Source organism: Diprion similis, chromosome 9, assembly GCF_021155765.1.
Source record: "Diprion similis isolate iyDipSimi1 chromosome 9, iyDipSimi1.1, whole genome shotgun sequence".
Taxonomy (NCBI): domain Eukaryota; kingdom Metazoa; phylum Arthropoda; class Insecta; order Hymenoptera; family Diprionidae; genus Diprion; species Diprion similis.
Genome location: NC_060113.1, coordinates 5,390,117 through 5,410,690, shown reverse-complemented (window position 1 = coordinate 5,410,690; position 20,574 = coordinate 5,390,117). Strand labels below are relative to the sequence as shown.

General features: G+C 37.4%; 4 protein-coding genes across 4 annotated transcripts; 1 reads left to right on the top strand and 3 right to left on the bottom strand.

Annotated features, from left to right (window-relative positions):
• Positions 1-2,321: 2,321 nt before the first annotated feature.
• Positions 2,322-5,134, bottom strand: LOC124410322 (ubiquitin carboxyl-terminal hydrolase 14). Its single transcript, XM_046888588.1, has 6 exons — positions 4,947-5,134; positions 4,652-4,830; positions 3,991-4,455; positions 3,596-3,868; positions 3,199-3,490; positions 2,322-3,049 (listed from the first exon to the last, which is right to left on the bottom strand). Exons 1-6 carry the CDS (start codon positions 4,960-4,962, stop codon positions 2,793-2,795), a joined length of 1,482 nt encoding a protein of 493 aa, XP_046744544.1. The 5' UTR covers positions 4,963-5,134; the 3' UTR covers positions 2,322-2,792.
• A 332-nt stretch (positions 5,135-5,466) lies between these two features.
• LOC124410324 (guanine nucleotide-binding protein subunit beta-5) lies at positions 5,467-8,099 on the bottom strand. The gene is made up of 5 exons (XM_046888591.1): positions 7,518-8,099; positions 7,254-7,390; positions 7,042-7,160; positions 6,547-6,904; positions 5,467-6,457 (listed from the first exon to the last, which is right to left on the bottom strand). Exons 1-5 carry the CDS (start codon positions 7,621-7,623, stop codon positions 6,128-6,130), a joined length of 1,050 nt encoding a protein of 349 aa, XP_046744547.1. The 5' UTR covers positions 7,624-8,099; the 3' UTR covers positions 5,467-6,127.
• Positions 8,100-8,374: 275 nt separating this feature from the next.
• LOC124410320 (ATP synthase subunit alpha, mitochondrial) lies at positions 8,375-11,651 on the top strand. The gene is made up of 8 exons (XM_046888585.1): positions 8,375-8,535; positions 8,889-9,002; positions 9,192-9,541; positions 9,672-10,028; positions 10,153-10,534; positions 10,648-10,792; positions 10,925-11,042; positions 11,180-11,651. Exons 1-8 carry the CDS (start codon positions 8,470-8,472, stop codon positions 11,292-11,294), a joined length of 1,647 nt encoding a protein of 548 aa, XP_046744541.1. The 5' UTR covers positions 8,375-8,469; the 3' UTR covers positions 11,295-11,651.
• A 94-nt stretch (positions 11,652-11,745) lies between these two features.
• On the bottom strand, positions 11,746-13,676 carry LOC124410323 (elongation factor Tu, mitochondrial-like). The gene is made up of 4 exons (XM_046888590.1): positions 13,075-13,676; positions 12,613-12,984; positions 12,348-12,539; positions 11,746-12,265 (listed from the first exon to the last, which is right to left on the bottom strand). Exons 1-4 carry the CDS (start codon positions 13,624-13,626, stop codon positions 11,996-11,998), a joined length of 1,386 nt encoding a protein of 461 aa, XP_046744546.1. The 5' UTR covers positions 13,627-13,676; the 3' UTR covers positions 11,746-11,995.
• Positions 13,677-20,574: the final 6,898 nt, after the last annotated feature.

The window sequence follows — 20,574 nt, the reverse complement described above, 5'->3', positions numbered from 1 at the left end:
AAATAAAAAGCAAATATTTCGAGTCGAAACTTTACCGATAAAACTGACACACAGAGATTAAACTCCACTTCCACACAGCAAGCAGCACTGGGCCTAACGCATACCCCTTTACGTATACATGTATTTATTTTCAAACATTTACAACACGGTATTACGAAAGCGTAAAACAACCAACAACGCTATCGGACAGTCAGCGGAACAGCGCATTTATTGTCGGGATAAAATCGGGAACATATGACGATCACAGGTCTCTGTTCCCTGCCCTCAACGAATCCCCGAAAATCCCGATCAACTTTCTGGCCGAGGGAACCTCCTTGCAGCGTTCGCCATTGTCCGTCAGTCCGTCTGTCCGCTAGCCGTCAAATCCGATTTCACATGCGGGGACAGAAATATAATTGTTATATATTCGGGTTTAGCGGAATCACCAAGAGCACACGCCCCTGCGGCGGGGGCAAACACAAACGGCACTTTGACGTCGATGAGACTCTGCCCGATAAACTGACGATCAGGACATCGTATTATCCTGATTTAGACGATTTTTAATACATCGGTTCGAAGTGAAAACACCCAGTAAGGAGGGGGGATGAGGGGAATATCCAGATTGTTCGGTTCGGAAGAATTCGGTACAGTGTCCGAAGGAAGCCGAACAACCGGTGCTCGACGTCCTCGGACCTGTGGCTCGTCCTTCAAATCTCGCCACTCTTCGATATGCATCTTCTTACTTAATTCCTTTACAATAATTCCCGGCAGCATTTAGATTCGATTGAGGCAGAACTGATACCGACGTGCATGGCGAGATTATCGTGATATAAATCTGTCGTGCTTAAGTATAAACGATGTCGAAATGCCTGTTGGAATGATTTATGCACACGGAGGATGTGCGTCCAACCACGAACTCCGGGATTGTCGTCTTATTATCGGACATTTAAATTCATTTCTGTATTTATTTCCGAATTCTGTAATCGCCTGCGGCAATATGATGAACCGAATATATGCTCTAAGTCCGAATTACTCCCGCTGATAATGGCGATTATTTGTTGACAACGTTGAGACGATTTCTTATCAATCGAAAGATAAATCAATTGTTTTATGTAAGGTGAACAGAACGACACCGTTCGATCGCTGATAGAGAATAGAAAATACATAGGTAGTTAGATGTGAAAAATAATTCACCTTTGAAAGACGCTTGCCAATGTTCGGAAAGTACCGGATCTGAAAAGCTTTTGGTACATGATGTTCACCAGCTACGATTGTTACACGCAGGCAACACACTTGTTGTCACTTATTCAACATGTACACGCGTTCTGAGGCAAGAATGTCAGAAAATGTACTTCGTCGGCAAGACTGCCCGAAGACAACTGTCCGAGTTAACTGATTAAGACTCGAATTATCTTTCAAGTTTCAAATCGACTTTATCCTACCTCGATCTTGATTAAGCGACGTATATACATAGTTTATGACAATAGAATTTCGCGCCTATCGGCTATTTCAAGTATCAAACACATACGTATGCGGTCTGCCCTCTTACTGTGCATGTGTACATACGCACGAGATTTAAAAGATATGAAAAATGATAAACTATATTAATAGGATGAATATGCCAGTGGTAGGCCACATTTTTTTCTCTTTAATTAGAATTCACCGTATGTATGTAAAAACTTCAGTGACTATAAAACTTCCCATCTAGCAGAAAAATTTGTCCACCTAGTCCAAATTACCAGTTTTTTTTTTTTTTTTCTAATTCTTCAAACCATCAATTTTTCAACATAATTAATTACATACGTTGTTTTGTTTGTTGGTATTTATACTTTTGTTACGCAATTACTTCCTTAATCGGTAAAAAGAGTTAATTAATTTTCGTTCAAATATTAATAAAACCATTATAGAAAGCAATGCTGTCATTACAAATTACCAATTAAATGTGAAAATATACGAATACTTTTTTTTGCTCCATATCGAGGAAACGTTGAACATTACGAAAAAATTCCATTACCGAACTTGGAAGAATTTTGATAAATTAAGAATTTTTTTTATACAGTAGGACTTGTTCCCAGTTAAACTTTCTGTTGTGATCACGGTTACTCGTCTTGAAATATTTTCATCCGTTTCTTCGTATTCTGAGTTACTCCGTCATAATTTTCGGAATTACATAATATTTTACTTGTATAATCGTTGTCGATCTATACTTTGAAGAAAACAATATTTTTTTACTTTTGTTTGTAAATAATAGCTGTTACTTTATTATTAGAAAAGAACACGTTCAAGGCTTACAATCATATATTATTTTACAGACCGTTATAATTTTGCGTTGCTTGCCTCACTTTTGTAAGGTGATGTTTGACTGCTCAAACGAAGCTTAAAAGATGTTGAAATTATTTAATTAGCCATCATCCAGTATTCCAGGTTCTGCTCGTCTTGAAACTGGCTGTTGAATTGCATTTACAATTTAGCACTCGGCATTCGCTTACTTCATCTTTTTCCCTTTAGACAACATTCTAGAACAAAGTCAACAGTCACACCATCATGTGTCACTGCATTGCTTCCACTTTGTTTAATTAGAACAAATAATGAAACTAAACAATCTTTTAGAAGACATGAACGTTCGTCTGTCGACTCCAACAATTGTGCTCTCAAATACTCATCTTTTTCAATTTTTTTTGGAATAAGATTTCTTCCGAATAAAAAAATTTGAACACTCTTTTCATCATTTAAAACTTCCTCGACGATTCACTTGGCTATATATTCGTTTGCGTTAGCATTTAAATAATTATCGTTGTTTTAGTGTAGAAAAATTAGTTGCTTTCTGGAATGGGTGTTTCTAAAATTCTTGGCCCATACAGCAGGACATAAGCACAATGCCAATCACCACCTCCACTCAGTTTCAACACCTCCTCGCTTGTTACAGCGCTGACGACGTCGTCATCGCATTTCAGCCATGTATCACCTTTTTGACGGACCCATGCTACATAATGGCCACTACTGCTTGATCGCCCCCTATGCGTCAGAACAGCTTGAAGCGTGTAGTACCCACTATTGTTTGAGCCCAAGTCTGAAGATTGGAAAGACATCTTTTAAAACATGAGACATTGCAGCTGGCGAATGTTTTTTATTTTTATGCTTATAACTTAGCAGGAAAATCGAATATACCCAAAATTCCGTTTAAGAGAAAATACTGGCAATGATAACCACGCAACTTACCATCTGGAAACCAATACGGTTCCTGTTTTACGTTTTTTTTAATCACGTCACCCATGTCCTTTTTGTCTTTAACGGTCCTTTGTTCTTCCAATAAACTATCTTCGTATTCCTTGAATCGATCACGCATCGGAGTCAACTTAGTCTGTAGTTCACTCGAGCATAATTCAAAAGCATCAAAATCTAGAGGAAATTTAACATCCTTCAAAATCTTGGCATTGATTGCTCCCTTTTCTTTGTAGTAAAAACGAACAAATTGTACAGTCAGGTAGGCCGGAAGTCTGCTGATCTTGGACTGAAAATGTTTTGTAGATTAATCTTGTTAGTGAAATATAAAATAAAATCATGACGGAATTTCTATTCTCGAGATTTTCGTAGTAATTCTGGTATCTCCACTCACTGTTTTCGTGTATACAGCATCCCGGTTTAACGTTGGCGATAGCTTTGTGATCTGCTCTTGCATTTTGGACCTCAATCCGGAGTGCATGTACCTGACATCAGTCGAAATAAAACAGCTAAGTTGCAAAAAGTCCTCTTTGCCCTTCGTCGGAGGTTCATCTTCTGACTCGACGCATTTTAATTCGGTGTCAAATGTGCCACCAAAATATTGTTCAATAACAGATCGCTGTTTGCTAGAACCTTGGGCACTATCTTCAGACGTTGACGCACCATCCTGTAAATAAGAATTAAACATTATCAACGTTAGCGACACTTTGAACGTGATCATTGTTTAGAGAAAAGTAAAAATTATTGGGTTTTTTGAAAGAATTAAATTTTTATGAAATGAGAATATACCTTAGCTGGTAGCTTTTGTTGCAACATTCTCACAAGCTCAGTCCAGCATTCGTTAGCATCCTGCTGTTGGAATCCTCCGTGTTCAGATTTTTCAGCAAATCTAGGGAAGGCTAAATGCAACATCTGGACCAAGACCACTGGTGGTAGTGAAGATCCTTTATCCATCGTTTCGTACAGGTCTCTTAAAGCTGCAGTTATGCTCTGGGCAGGGACCAAAGATGAGCTACCAGCTGCAGCGAGGCCACCAGAAAACTTTTTCAGTGCTTCTCGCAGTTCTGGAACTGTCTTCAAACACTGCACAGTTGCATTCAAGTAACATGTATTTCCAAGATTAGTTAAACCAGCTGGCAGGTCCAAGGCTGTTGCCAGTTCTGACTCATTCATGTCCTCCAAAAATAAAGGCTTTTCCGTCGGCTCAATTGGCACATCTTCCTCTTTGGATCCCATCATCAAAACAGTTACTCCCTGTTTTAAAAGAGGCCCGATTAGTGTAAGAATTTAGTGACATGTAACGAATCATCTATAGTACAACAATATAAAGCCAACTCAAAAGCAACATGCAAGGGACAAGTAAAAAAGTGCGTTGCATTTCGTATAGACTAATATTTTCTTAGAGATCAATGGTGTAGTTAATAAGGTTTGAATTGGAAAGAGTTCTTACGTCCTTAAGCTTCATGTTTCCCCAGTCTTCATCCTTCAAAGTGGTTCCTTTTAGCATAACCTTTTGTCTCTCCGGTTGAACACCAGTCAGCGCAAAAAGCTGAGCCTTGAAGAGCATCGGTTCTTCGTCAGTGTTGACTTCGACATTTGGAAAAAGTTCTTTGCCCCATTTAACTTTAACTGCAATTACAAGTATTAAAAAAGAATGAATACAATACGGTAGCGAAGAATTTTTACAAACCGCTTATAGGTTAGATTTTCTTGTTTGAATAATGTATTCATTTCGTGCGACTTACCGGTGTACAACGGCATTGTTAATATATCGCCGTAAACAGGAATGTGAACGACGATTTGTAGGTATTCGGTTAAAATATTATGTACACCCTTTCAATCACGATATTTGAATGCAAATAAAATGCAAAGTCAGTTGCACACCCCGCGAGTCACCGTCGATCCGTGCGCACTTGGCACTGCGCAACCGGCTACGATTTTAAATAAAATAATTAGAGTGGGGTTTAACTTCAAAAAGGAATTTACTAGAATCGAATTTATTGGTGATGAAAAAGTTTCACCGCGAGGTAATACTTAAGGTATCATTAAAAATATATTGCCTTTCAGTGGTAATACAAAAACAATCGAATTATCGTGCAAGAAAGTGGAACACCGACAATAGACTGAGCTTTGAATTGAGTGACTGGCAAAATTTAACTTGAATTGAGATATGCTTCGTCTATATGTGCATGCCTGAATTTGTTACTTAATATAATTAAGATGAGTGATTAGTTGTAAAATGTATACCATAAAATAAAACGCTGATAACAAAATATTTATTAAAATTATTAAAATTATGATTCAGAAATATACAATTAATACGATTGTATAATCTACATACTCGATAACGATTTCTACCTTTTCATTGAAATATCTGATCAATTATGGGTGGATATAATATTCAGCATTTTTTATGCTATCACTGTCTTATTACATTATAACAATATGTATAACAATAAGAACATAACGACTTGACATCCAGCTTCATCTAATTTATCGTACTCGTAACTACACTTTAAAAATTAATCTTTGTCAACATATAGGGTTTGATATTCTTCCATTTTACGGAATCTCCATCAGTTTTACGTTTAATAAAAGTATCATCATCTCTATAACAATTCGCGCTCCATACACTGTCGCACATGAATTCAATTTATGGCACTATACAATACACGGTACATAATTCCATTCTCTCCTTAGACATGCTCTAAGTACTACAAGTATTGCAGATGAATTCAGTGTGATATACACGTATAAGACAGTTTCTTTGTCAATTCATGTAATCTCTTTAGATTCTCAAAACGCCAAGACCAGCTTGTTCCGTTATCAAAACAACCAGTCAATGTGCTTGATTGGATACTTTGAACCATTCTGAATTAATATCAGATTTATGAACAGGGCCGAAGCAATGCCCAACACAAGATTACTAAGCCCAGACTCGAAGTGTTGCATCCCAGCTTCCCGTCGAGAGAGCTGTACCGTCAGGTGAGATACGTAAACACGAAACACGATTTTCGTGACCGTAGAGCAGCGCGACTCTCTGGCACTTGAGGGTATCCCAAGCATTGACAGTGTAATCATTATATCCAGCAAAAAGTAGACGACCACTGACGCTGAGATCTACCGCGTTGGCACCAAAAATAATACTTTCTTTTGCATAAACAGCGACTTCCTTGTCTGCTCGTAAGTCGAATAGTCGACAGGTAGCATCGTCGGAACCTGTTGCCACTGCATCGCCGCTTGGATGAAACCGGACCTGAAACGTAGCGCATACGACAGTAAGATTTGTTCATCATATGAAACTCATAAACAGAAACTGTGTGTAGAATTTGTATCACAATGTACCGAATTGACGTCTGAACGATGTCCTTGAAAGCTTTGCACACATTGTCCACTTCTCATGTCCCATATGAGTACCATTTTATCACAGCTTCCGGAAACAAAAGTATTTCCTGTTTCACTGGGAGCCAAATCTAGAGACATAACGTCGCCGGAATGTCCGTGAAAATTTTGAAGCAATTGACCACTCTCCACGTCCCATAAAGCGCATGTACTGTCCCCGCTACCAGTTAGAATTTGCTGATCACTATTAGGAAAGGCGCAGCACGACATGTACGAGGTATGAGTACCGACTGTTTTCTTCCGTGCAGAAACATCGTCCTCTAAACTGAGCGGGTAGACTGTTACTTTGTTATCAAGGCCCCTGAAAAAAAAGAAAAATCAGATAAACCTTTGTAACATTTCTCCAGTAAAATTGACGTGATTTTGCACAAGAATAATTTTGCATTTTGGCAATGGCCCTAATAAACCGTGATTTTGTAATGTTCAGTTGTTACTTACCCACAAGCTACAAGAGTTCCGCTTGGTGCATATGCGCATGCCATTACCCAGGTCGTAGGCATGGTTACCGCATGTTCTTTGTTTGTAGTAAATGCATCCCATATTATCATTTTTCCATCCTATGGAACAAGGAAATCATTTGTATATATTTATGGATTATATGGCTAAATTCTTCAAAGTATGTATTGACTTATAACAGCAGCAATTCGAACCTGTGAAGAAGAAACGATGTGTCGTTTGTCTGGAGACCAGTCTGAGCACAAAACTTTAGCTTGATGCCCTTTCAGTATACGACGCGGCTTCACGTTCATACAATTTATAGATTCCAGTCTATCCGCTACAGAGGCGACTAAAAAATATCAAATGCGAGTGATGAGCGATTCATAATTGATTTCTTGCAACTTTTTTTTTTTTTTCTTACAACTTGTGACAATTTTTTGAAATGATGAAATATTTTAATCTGAGTTTGTAATTACGTGTAACATCGTTTAGTTTTTGCCTCTCATCGTCGAGGCGTAATTTCAAAGTTTCCGCTTCCTTGGCTAAAATTTCGATCTGTTCTAATTCAGTAGTAGAATCCATGCTTTCAGATTTTCCAATTATATCCTGGGCGTGTCCTGTCAGAAACAATAGTAAGTCCTTAATGATATCGCCGTCATAAATGATGCAGAGAATACGACACAAATTAGTGTTTCTGTATAACCTGTGCCTCGTAATTGCCTTTCGTTTTTCAACTTTTTTTTAACTACAACTATGGAACATTTTAAATCCTAGGAACTGTCAACAATATTAATCAATACATCGATAATAATAAAATTTGGCGCCGATGCGAGAAACCACACGAACAAACACGAACATTACCGAACCATGAACTGCCTACGAGATACCAATTTTGAAAACGTTAATTTAAATCCATTTTTTCAACGTACATAGAATGGCAAAGTTTCAAAATATCAGGGATTTGGAAATTAAAGATACTGACGGACACTTTATACCATTTCAACGCGTAAAAACCATCGAAAATGCTACTAGAAACTAAAATGCACTTGATCTTCTATGTCACCGCCATTTTTATAGTCTCGACAACAAAGCTTATCTTCTATTACCTTCAATTTAAAATTAACATCTCAAATACGACAGCTGTTATAAAACAAAAAACAGTCTCGTGGCGCGTATTGTGTAGAATTTTTTACTCAAACTAAACCAAACCTAAAATAATCGCAAGCAAATATCGTGAGGAATGGTTCAAAGATTCCGAATTTTGGGTTCGAGCGTAGTTCCTGGTTCTGTCGCTGCTCGATATTTCCGGTACCGGAAACCAGGGTAGGCGTAGTGGGGTTAGAACCGAAGGTTCCTTCTGCTCGCCCCTGTCTTGACCGTTCTCCATCTTTGGCTCCGTGGTACGGTCGACGGGCATCGAAGACAGAAATGGCTTTATTATCTCTACGTTTAGCTGCCTCCGCTGCGAGGCAGCTGCCTAACGCAACTGTTCAGGTACGTTGTCGATTCCCGGGCTGAATTTTGTGTGAATAATATCGAATGGCACCTTACTTACGGTTCGTCTGTGCTAGCCGACATTTTTCACGGGTGTCGTAATATAATCGCACTTCATCTGTCTCTCCCGTTTCCGCAATGCAGTGTTGCACTTACTATTGAGTTAACAATAGTCTTACGATTAAGTAGAGACCGACTAAGATCAACCGGATTGCCAATACCGTTCGCCGAACACGTTACACGTTAAATCCTATATTACATAAACAAGAATAAGTCGTTATGTAATAGTCATCGACCTCATCTGTAGTGACAAAATTTTTCTTGATAAAAAAATTCTTCATTCACATTTACAGGTCAACTGGCCAATCATTGGATTTGCTGCTCGCAAATATCATGTATCATGCAGTCGTCGCTCTGCCGAGATCTCTTCCATCTTGGAGGAACGCATTCTTGGTGCTGCACCCAAAGTGAGTTTCTATCTAGTGATACCCTCAATCCCGTGAAATATTTAGAGAAATTCAACGATACCAGTTTACTCTTAAATTGTTTTAGAAAATTCTCAAAAGCAGAATTGGTAACGGACGTATATCACTTTTGTCCATACATTTAGAGTTATTGAACTCTAGAAAATTTTATAACTGAAATTTGAATTACAGACAGATTTGGAAGAGACTGGTCGTGTAATGAGCATCGGTGATGGTATTGCCCGTGTTTACGGTCTGAAGAACATTCAGGCCGATGAGATGGTGGAATTCTCCTCTGGTCTGAAGGGTATGGCCTTGAATTTGGAGCCTGACAACGTTGGTGTTGTAGTATTCGGTAACGATAGGCTCATCAAGGAAGGAGACGTCGTCAAGCGTACTGGAGCCATTGTTGATGTTCCTGTTGGAGAACATCTGCTGGGACGTGTAGTAGATGCTTTGGGTAACGCCATTGACGGCAAAGGAGCCATTGACAGCAAACTCCGTTTCCGTATTGGTACCAAAGCCCCTGGTATCATTCCCAGGTGATTGAAAATTAATTTCTAAAATCCATATGAACGATTATTCACTTTTTTCCAGCTGACAATTCTCATTGTTTGAGTAATAATATGAAGATTCCATAAATCAAAAAGTATGAATTTATTTCATTTTCAGAGTTTCCGTACGTGAGCCTATGCAGACTGGAATTAAGGCTGTAGACTCGTTGGTGCCAATTGGTCGAGGTCAGCGTGAGTTGATCATTGGTGACAGACAAACTGGAAAGACTGCTCTAGCCATTGATACCATTATCAATCAACAACGATTCAATGCTGGTGCTGACGAGAAGAAGAAGCTGTACTGTATCTACGTCGCCATTGGTCAGAAGCGATCCACTGTTGCCCAGATTGTCAAGCGACTCACTGATGCCGGTGCAATCAATTACACCATTATTGTTTCCGCCACTGCTTCTGACGCTGCCCCACTCCAGTACTTGGCACCGTACTCTGGTTGCGCCATGGGAGAGTTCTTCAGGTATATGTTGAAAATTGACTTGTTTTATAAAGGACAGGAATGTTACGACTAAAATCAAGATTTTATTGAGAAAACAATTTCTGGAGTCAATATTACTTTGTATTAACTTGAACTTGATATTTAGGGACAATGGAAAACACGCTCTGATCATCTACGACGATTTGTCGAAGCAAGCCGTTGCCTACCGTCAAATGTCTCTACTTCTGAGGCGACCCCCTGGTCGTGAGGCCTACCCTGGTGATGTATTCTACCTCCACTCCCGTCTCTTGGAGAGAGCAGCCAAGATGAGCGAGGCTCATGGCGGAGGCTCACTTACGGCTCTGCCAGTCATTGAAACTCAGGCTGGTGATGTATCTGCGTACATCCCAACCAACGTAATTTCCATTACCGACGGTCAAATCTTCTTGGAAACTGAATTGTTCTACAAAGGTATTCGTCCAGCTATCAACGTCGGTCTCTCCGTGTCCCGTGTAGGTTCTGCTGCGCAGACCAAGGCAATGAAACAGGTAATTGCAAATTAAAATGACCTCGGAATTATGCAAATAATCGAATGAAATTTGAAGCTTTTTCTAATCGTTGAATTAGTTATTACCAGACACGTGTTGTTCTGAAAAAATAGGTAGCCGGATCTATGAAGCTTGAGCTTGCGCAGTACCGTGAGGTGGCTGCTTTTGCCCAGTTTGGATCTGACTTGGACGCTGCAACACAACAGCTGTTGAACCGAGGTGTCAGACTCACAGAACTGCTCAAACAGGGACAATATGGTAAAGTCAAGATTCTAGATTTGTTATTTATCAAAGTTGTGAAATCTTGGTAATATTTTTCTTTAGACAAAGTTGCTTGGTGATCCAGAATGCCAATGGATTGAAATTAAAATAACATAATATGATTTTCAGTACCCATGGCCATTGAAGAGCAGGTAGCAGTTATCTACTGTGGTGTCCGTGGATACCTAGACAAAATGGACCCAGCCAAAATCACTGCCTTCGAGAAGGAGTTCCTCGCCCATATAAAGTAAATTGTTTCAAAGATTTTTTAGAATCTATTTTGCTGGTTTAACAGTTGATCCCATATCTGTGTCATTCTTTTCGAATCCACGTGTCAAGTCTAAGGAGTTATGGGATTTTAATATTATGAATTCCATTCTTTAGGTCGAGTGAAAAGGAATTGTTGGCGACCATCGCAAAGGAGAACCACATCAGCGAAGCTTCGGACGCGAAATTGAAGAAGGTTGTTACCGATTTCCTGTCCTCCTTCGCAGCGTAGGTTAATATTCAACACCAGACATCAGTTCAAAGCCATCACTAGCTAAGTAACCACTTGTCTTAGGTTGCGTTCTGCAAATAACTGGTCCAGATACCGTGTACTTTTGTTCAATTTTTTATATGAAAATACATGTTATTTGCGCTCTGTTGGCAGCCTGTATTAAGAGATTAGATTTGTAATATAACTGATCGAAAAAGGTTTAATGAGGAGCCAATCCTGTGAGAACCAAGTGAGGATACACAAGAATTTGATAAATGAAAAATAATTCCACATTCGAACGATAAATAACACGATAGTCAAACAAATACATACTGTACGTTACATGTTGGACTTTAATAAAATGTAAAGTATCCACTATTGTTATATTTTCATTTACACTTACCTATTTACTATTTATTCATAGTTCAGTATTACGTGAATGATTGTATTTTTGTCAAAAGATAATCGGGAAATTTATAATTCGCAACTATAACATTTTATTGATACACTCGCAAACATCGTTGAAATGTTAATATATTACAATTCCTTTTCACTGAAAATGAGATGATGTAAATTGCAATTAAAATGCAATTCTGCTATATGCTGGCATAAATTAATTACGTGGAGGTACATCGCGTTGGTACATAATCACAGATCAATTTCATAATCAGTGATTAGATTTATCAAGTCACTGTGCAGTGATAATAAAATATTCTTTTCTTTCATTCAGGAAACTGTAGCTTTTTAAGTTTTCTGTTAATAACTCGAATACTTTCCAATTTCTTAGTGATGATTCCAGTTATTACAGTACATTTATTTTCTCGAATAGTAAACGCTTGTCCCTCCAAAACCGGCATTTTTTTCATTAACGTTAGTCTTGCCTCTGCATGTTCTCCAGGCATCAGTAGCTCGGTGCCATTGGTTAACTTGAGATCAACTCGACATGTTATGTGCCATGTAGAGCTATACAATGGTTGAATATATCCGGAAGCCTATTTGAAAATGAGTCAAGTTAAAATGTTAATTCAAATATAAATATCTTAAAAATATTATCTCCATATTTTTTTGCAATACCTGCATCGGTTTTTTCCGCCCACCTTCATGTCTAGTTAATAAATATATTTGGGCTGCATAGTGATTGCTGATAGACAGTGAGTTGGCTGCGCACAGAAGCATGCCTGTTTGAACTCTACTGATTTTAATGCCACGAATTAAAACTCCAACATTTTCTCCTGCTTTTGCTTCTAGAACACTTTGTTTGAAAATCTATACACAGGTTTAAGATTCATATCGTAAAACCTTAGCAAACAGTATCTACCGGTTTACTCTTTTGGTTTACCTGCATATCTCCAACAGTGGTCGGAATCTGTTCGTCAAAGCCAAGTAGACTGGCATTAGCATTCTTTTTCAATGTTCCCTGCTTCAGAGTACCTACAATAACCGTACCTCTACCAGGAACTGTGAAAGCATTATCTATGGGTAAGATAAATGGTGATTTATAATCCCGTGTAGGAGTCGTGATATAACTGTCTAGAGTATCAAGCAGCTTTCTGACAGAAGGAACTCCAAGATCTGACATATCTCCTTGGATAGCTAGGAGTGCAGACCCATATACGACAGGACTATTAATTCCATCGAATCCAATTTCTGTCAGTAATTCCCTGGTTTCAATCTCAACTAGTTCTACCATTTCCATATCTGCAATGTCTGCCTAAACATGGAAAGTTCATTGTTCTATATTTAAGATGATATTTGAAATTTATTCGACCATCTTAGTGAAATTTTTTAAATTCAGTTTTACCTTATTTATGAAAACGACAATCTCTTTTATTCCAACTTGTTTAGCTAGAAGTAAGTGTTCTCGAGTCTGTGGCATTGTGCCATCGGTAGCTGCAACTACCAATATTGCACCGTCCATTTGTGAAGCTCCACTAATCATATTTTTGACAAAGTCTAAATGACCAGGACAATCGGTGTGAGCATAGCGCCTTGCTTTTGTCCTGTATCCAACGTGTGCAATATTGATAGTTATACCCCTAGCCTTCTCTTCGGGTGCCTTGTCTATTTCACCGTAAGATACATATTTGGAATATTCGTTTTCGGAGGATAGAACCTTAGTTATAGCAGCTGTCAAAGTAGTTTTCCCATGATCTACGTGACCTATCGTTCCAACATTACAAATCTTCTCTGTATCGTCAGCTTTTTCAGAAAAGAGACGAGAGGTTATGCCGAACGGCGAACGTACATTTAACAACTTATTACTCAAAGTGTAAAACTTTTTCGAATTCCATCTTTGCACGTTTATCGATTTAACGGATAAAACAACACGGGCCAAGTTATTGATTCCACGCATGATGTCCTTATTTATTTTACCAACATTTGAACGAGTTTAGGGTTAGATAACCTCTCATCTTGTTTTTGACATCATGCAGAACTAAGTCCGTGTGCAGCATAGACTGGATATCGAGATCAGCTGAGATCAGCGCACCATAGAGCTACCGACGATCTCCAGCCTGCTCCAGCCTTTCAGAATCAAACTTCACTTATCCTAACCTAACCTAATCCAGAACCCGAAGAGTGTGAGTACTACATAGGCTGAATTTTTACGATACAGAGTTCTCGACCAATAGGAATACGGCGCACCCCGGCAGATTCAAAATACGCTCTGACCACAGTCAGTTGCAATAGTAAATTGTACATATTTAAGGTAGTTTTAATTAGATTCATGGTCAAACGTTGGGTAATTTATACTTGAAAAAAATAACAGCATTTAGTTGACAAAATATAGAAGATGATTATTCTAAAAAAAGTCCAGTTGCTCAAAAGAGTTTAAGATCTATATAACAATTGTAACAATAAATTGTAACAATAAATTGTAACAATAAATTGTGACAATATAACTCAATTAAAATATATTAATATAAATAATAAATATGTACACATTTAAGGTAGTTTTGATTAAATTCATGTTCCAGCATTGAGTGGTTTATATTTGAAATAAAACAGCATTTAGTTGACAGTATGAAAGATGATTATTCTAAAAAAGTCCAGTTGCTTAAAAGATTATAAGATTCATATAACAATTGTAACGATACATTCTAATAATATAATTCAATTAAAATCCCTTTCAATCTTGTGTATATGTCCTTAAGAAGATGAAGACAATCATAACTATAATAATATATTTGTTAAAATTTCATATAAATATAATAGTGACAGCTCGTTTCCACACCACCACTAGGGGTAGAGCATTCAGTGCGTTTTTTTTAAACGTGGTATCCCCAGTAGGCCTACTCCACGAAGAAGAAATGTAAAATTGATCTCAACGACATTGATAAATTTGTTTTTGTATGCAATACAAATAATGAGAGAAGGAAGAGGGGAAGAAGAATCCCAATCACCACAAAACGTAAGATCTTCAGAATTCTACAGTTTGATTCAAAACGAAAAATTTATGAAGGAGTATCAATAAAACCATGATCAACAACTTGGCATGAAATTCTATTTTAAAATAAAACGAGAAAATAACAAAAAAGTTTCAAGGAAATCTTAATAATAAGTTTCTGTGTTCACTTTAACTGTAAGCCCAGAATTTGCGGATAGAATAATATTTTAAATTTTACACCGTGAAAACGAAAAATGTAACTGACTCAAATAGACAGTTTCAGATTACTTTTTTGTACTCCAAAATACGACAACCAACTAGATGTCAATCATTACGATTTGTCACTTACAATTGAGACACATGACAGAAAAATGCTTTGTTTATTAGTTGAGTCGTTGGCATTTAATTTTCACGTTGTAATTAATGACATTCTCAATGTTAGTACATACTAATAGACAGTTATACTACATACATACTAATAAATTATACACATATGAATTATGATTGGTGATAAAAAGGGAAAATTGATTAGCTGAAACAGAAGAGAAGTTTGATTAGTTGAAACAGAAGAAAAGTTTGATTAGCTGAAATAGACAAAAGGTTTAATTAGCTTGTAACAGAGGAAAGGTTTAATTAGCTGAAACAGACAAAAGGTTTAATTGGCTGAAATAGAGAAAACGTTTGATTAGCTGAAGCAGAGAAAAGATTTGATTAGCTGAAACAGACAAATGTTCAATTAGCTGAAACAAAGGAAAAGTTTGATTAGCTGAAACAGAGAAAATGTTTTATTAGCAGAAACAGAGGAAAAGTTTAATAAGCTGAAACAGATAAAAGGTTTAGTTAGCTGAAACAGAGAAAAGGTTTGATTAGCATGAACAGAGGAAAAGTTTGATGAGCTGAAACAGACAAATGTTCAATTAGCTGAAACAAAGGAAAAGTTTGATTAGCTGAAACAGAGAAAAGGTTTTATTAGCAGAAACAGAGGAAAAGTTTAATAAGCTGAAACAGATAAAAGGTTTAGTTAGCTGAAACAGAGAAAAGGTTTGATTAGCATGAACAGAGGAAAAGTTTGATGAGCTGAAACAGACAAATATTCAATTAGCTGAAACAAAGGAAAAGTTTGATTAGCTGAAACAGAGAAAAGGTTTTATTAGCAGAAACAGAGGAAAAGTTTAATAAGCTGAAACAGATAAAAGGTTTAGTTAGCTGAAACAGAGAAAAGGTTTGATTAGCATGAACAGAGGAAAAGTTTGATGAGCTGAAACAGACAAATGTTCAATTAGCTGAAACAGAGGAAAAGTTTGATTAGCAGAAACAAGGGGAAAAGTTTAATAAGCTGAAACAGATAAAAAGTTTAATTAGCTGAAACAGAGGAAAGGTTTTATTAGCAGAAACAAAGGAAAAGTTTGATAAGCTGAAACAGACAAAAGGTTTAGTTAGCTAAAACAGAGGAAAGGTTTTATTAGCAGAAACAGAGGAAAAGTTTGATAAGCTGAAACAGATAAAAGGTTTAGTTAGCTGAAACAGAGGAAAGGTTTGATTAGCTGAAATAGAGAAAAGGTTTAATAACTGAAACAGAAGAAAGGTTTGATTAGCCGAAACATATAAAAGGTTTAATAAGCTAAAACAGATGAAAGGTTTGATTAGCTGAAACAGAGGAAGTTGCTACAAGTACAGTGATTCCAGTGAGTCCAACATGATATTCGCGGCAACAAAATTTAACTCGATGATTTTTAATAATGACAACAAATTCCTTATTTTTTTAATCATCTATTTATTTATCATTATCTATTTCTCACCAAGAGTTATTGAAATAAATATTTTGTTCGACTGGAATTTATAGGTATCAGTGTACTTGTAAAAAAAATTGCTTTGTTGTCCTGGAAGAAAAAGTAATACCGTGGTTAAAAAAAAAAAAATGTTTATATACCTCAGATGTATTTCATAAATACTGAGGCTAAGGTTCTTCACTATCAATATACACTCTGCGATTTTTATCCGCGCGCGTTGAGTACCGGCTTATATATGCCGCGCTTTCTCTCATAACCACAAAGTATCAAGTGGACGCGCAAAAGGCGCGGTCAAACTTGAAAACTTGTGTGTTGATAAGAAAATTGACTCATCAGCTGAAAGCTAAGCATATGCTTCACTTTCCCACGTACTATTAGCAAAATCGATGCGCAAAAGGCACGAGCAATCGATTCGCATTATCAATTATCGCATTAAAAGTGCGTCCGGTTTCAGTGATTACTCGGCGCACAGAAAGGCGCAATCGAATGAATTGTCAAAAAGTTTCTTATATTTAGAACTTGTCGTAAAAAATCTGTAGAAACCCAATCCACATCTACGTTTTTTCAAATCAGATACACTGCGATGCGGGTTGTTGTTCTCAGATACGAATCAAGTTCGGGAGGGAGGTTGGAAAGCATGCATTATTGTGTGGCGTGACGGTCGGCGGTCCTCTTCGACGCGAAGTCTTCGAGCTCAGCATCTCTCCCTATCTAGCGTACCACGGAACGCGATAGATAGTCCAGAGATGAGTTTTGCCCATTCAAACGATCACAGAGATTAATTGAATAAAATAATGATGGATAATGACTGAATAATTGAATTGAATAACAGCTGGTAAATAATTGCAGAGTACAATAAATTAAAATTTCAACCTTCTTAATATTCAAATACTGATAAATAGTCTAGACTCAGATACAGAGTCTTTCAATTGTTTCGGGATTAAATTTCTGTGATAGTTTGACGCTGTGGATTACAAAAGTTAGTCACATCACGGTACATCGCGACCTTCCTACCCTCGCCTGATTCCCAACGGAACCACCCAACGGAAATGTTGAAAAACGATTCACACGCACATCCACATCAACCCCCGCGACGGATCCCAAAACGACCACCTACCTACCCGGTTACCTATATTCGATCTAAACGATTCTCCATTTTTTCCAACACACATCGTTCTTCCACATTCGCGCCGTGGTCACTGTCACTTACTTTTTCGTTGATTACCTGTAGGGAGCAAAATGTTTTTGTACCATAGTCCGTCAACTCAGAATACAGTATCGCGGTTGTATCACGCCAACTCTAATATTGTATGCATTATTTTAGAAAATACCGGCAGACTATCGGTACATCAACCTTTTGTAAAATGGATTAAAAACATCCTGTATGCCAATCAGCATTTTTCTAAACGAGCTAAGCTTACATCTGACAGATACTTTTTGCTTGTTAAAAAATTGAAAATGATTCATAATATAAAATACAATTTCATTACGTTACTTTATGCTGAACTTTGTAGTTTCATCAATTCAACAATAATGTGAATAACTGAATACATTCAGACCTCAGGTGAAACCACCACTTAAACGACATAATTGTTAAATTCAAATCTAGATTATTACATCAGTAGCGAAACACGATTCGATCTTGTGATTTGCGAATGAGTGATGGTTACCTGTCGCGATGCTCATTCCACATTTAGCAACGTGCAAAATTTCTAACTTTAAGTAAGCTAAGGTAAATCCAAGTGCAAAAAAGAAAGATTCAAATGAAAGTCAAGCACCGTTGCGATTGCGAATGAGCCTACCCATGCAGCTAAGAAATCGAAGATTGATGTAATATTATTGTTACCGCCACGCCACGTGACAGGGAAAACCAGGGAAATATCCGTAACCTAAACACATGCAAACTCACCAATTTTCACCTCCTCCGGGCTGCTCCATACTTCAGATGTAGTAGTTCTGGTAGATCTCAGGTTCAATCGTGAAGTGAAGCACTTTTGACACTGCAATAAGAATATAACAGAATAATACTCATGTAACATACTTGGATCAGATTTCGTTTCATCAGAAACTGTCTATTTCAAACAATTTTTTTTTTTTTATAAAATTCAGTAATTTTTCATGCACCGATACATGAACCACAGAATAAATCATAGAAAGCATTGAAAATTACTACCATTTTCATGAAACGTAATTAAAGAGTGAATAATATTGAATTTCAACTAAAAGGGTCAACTTTCTTAGGGTGAATTTAGCGTGATAGTGTAATCGAAAATGATCTTGATCATGTATGTACCTGCTTTTTTATATTTCAACAGCGGCTCGGTCACATGTTGCGTTTTATTTTTCGATGTTCATTGCTGATCTCAATTCAAATAATCGCGAACCTCGATTAGTCTTGCTACAGTTTATTTCTGTAATCAGATAAAACACCAGATTTTGTTAATATCTCATTTTCAAAATTCATGGATAGGGTCACTCGATCCAGATAATCGCTAACACCAATCAATGTTATTGTAGTTCGTTTCTGTAAACAGGTAAGATACCGCGATATAACTTTATCGATCCACTAATCAAGCAAAATTTAACTTTTATACCATTTTCAGAAAAAATAATACCATGATTAGAGAATAATTAAACGTTTACGTTCCTTGGTTTTTACCGTTATATACTTCGTCGTTGTCAGACATATAATAAGATTATAATTTTAAAACGAGAAAACTAAGCTGCCGAACGTACGAGGTATTTGAAATCCGAAAATAAGTAACGTCGTAGTATATGAACTTCTGAAAGAAGATAATATAATAGAATATGAAACGACGTATTATAATATCGATCATCAGAAAGAAACGCAAAGGAAAATGAATTTGCTGATTTGGAATTCAAGGAAACACTCACAGTGATAAACACGAATCTCGGTATGTTTTCGAAAGGTAAGCTGCACCAGCCGCCACATAAGCGCCACTATAGGTATGTAAACAATGAATCCTTAAGCTCGACCGACACTATTTTTTTTCATCTAACTTGTTTTCAATACGCAAAAATCTGTGCTGAAGTGACCTATACGCGATAATTGGATTTTATAGACCTGTGAGAGCGTTATGTGCGATCTGAAGTGAGAAATACTAATTCAAACAAAGGTCATCCATCGCAAGGTCTGTTTTATCAAGCCAATTCACCATACAATCAACGTATCTCCTCATTGCAATAGAAAAAGTAATATGCATGTTGGATTATTCTGAAGAATGATCGAGATTACATTTTTTTTTCATCAGTTGATATCGAGTGGTTACCAAAAATGTGCGGGCAAAAAACAAAACACAACATCCTGCGGACAGAGGCAACTTCAACTTACACGCACGATGGTTAAATGGGATGAATGTAACTCACCTTCAACAATTGTAGACCATTTTGATGTTAGTAATACTTTGATTCTCTGAGCCACTTTTCTGCATCTTACGTAGTAATTACCGAATTTAAATTTCCAGAAATATGCACTGATTATAACACTGCGATTTGGATTCTACAACACTGAAGTGCGCAGCTCTCGTCGAGCTATTTGAATCTGAGCAAACTTTACTCTTCCGACGCGACTGCCACCGAGCACTGACTGGAGCGGAATGAGCGCTGCGTGATTTGCTCTCGCGTTTTTGACCGGTACGCCGAAGACCGGTATCGATTGGTTGGACTAACCTGCGCACGGGAGTTGCGCACAACACAGCCAGATTTTGCATGTCGCAGCGCCAGTCGTAGATTTGAAAATCACGAACGGAATGTCATGGGAATCTTTCGATTTTTCACGACTCATTCACAAGCTTGAATGCAATGAAATACGTTTTAAGAGAAATTTGGTATAAGACCAGAATCGAAAACTTTGTTCATAAAAACATCGACATCATAGTATCCAGATCGATAATAATGTTACCGACAGTTTCAACAGGCTCTACCGGCAATGCAGAACACGACTGCTGTAACGCTACCGATATTTTGATTGGTTAAATTCATCGACGTATAGCAGACTCTCATTTATTTAATTTCGACCGCGCGTGCGCCGCAAGAGGGAGAAAGATAGCAATCTACGTGTAGGGCCAGATACTTTACCACACCTTACTCTCAAGGTCGATTCGAC

Coding starts and splice junctions, on each gene's coding strand:
- LOC124410323 (XM_046888590.1), bottom strand. CDS start 13,626: ATGCGTGGAATCAATAACTTGGCCCGTGTTGTTTTATCCGTTAAATCG. Junction 12,985..13,074: donor TTGTCGTTTTCATAAATAAG/GTAAAACTGAAT, acceptor TTCCATGTTTAG/GCAGACATTGCAGATATGGA. Junction 12,540..12,612: donor CCACTGTTGGAGATATGCAG/GTAAACCAAAAG, acceptor ACCTGTGTATAG/ATTTTCAAACAAAGTGTTCT.
- LOC124410322 (XM_046888588.1), bottom strand. Junction 3,869..3,990: donor AACAAAAGCTACCAGCTAAG/GTATATTCTCAT, acceptor TCTTATTTACAG/GATGGTGCGTCAACGTCTGA. Junction 3,050..3,198: donor ACCGTATTGGTTTCCAGATG/GTAAGTTGCGTG, acceptor TCCAATCTTCAG/ACTTGGGCTCAAACAATAGT.
- LOC124410320 (XM_046888585.1), top strand. CDS start 8,470: ATGGCTTTATTATCTCTACGTTTAGCTGCCTCCGCTGCGAGGCAGCTG. Junction 10,535..10,647: donor AGACCAAGGCAATGAAACAG/GTAATTGCAAAT, acceptor CTGAAAAAATAG/GTAGCCGGATCTATGAAGCT. Junction 11,043..11,179: donor GAGTTCCTCGCCCATATAAA/GTAAATTGTTTC, acceptor TCCATTCTTTAG/GTCGAGTGAAAAGGAATTGT.
- LOC124410324 (XM_046888591.1), bottom strand. CDS start 7,623: ATGGATTCTACTACTGAATTAGAACAGATCGAAATTTTAGCCAAGGAA. Junction 7,161..7,253: donor ACATCGTTTCTTCTTCACAG/GTTCGAATTGCT, acceptor CTTGTTCCATAG/GATGGAAAAATGATAATATG. Junction 6,458..6,546: donor ATCGTTCAGACGTCAATTCG/GTACATTGTGAT, acceptor GCTACGTTTCAG/GTCCGGTTTCATCCAAGCGG.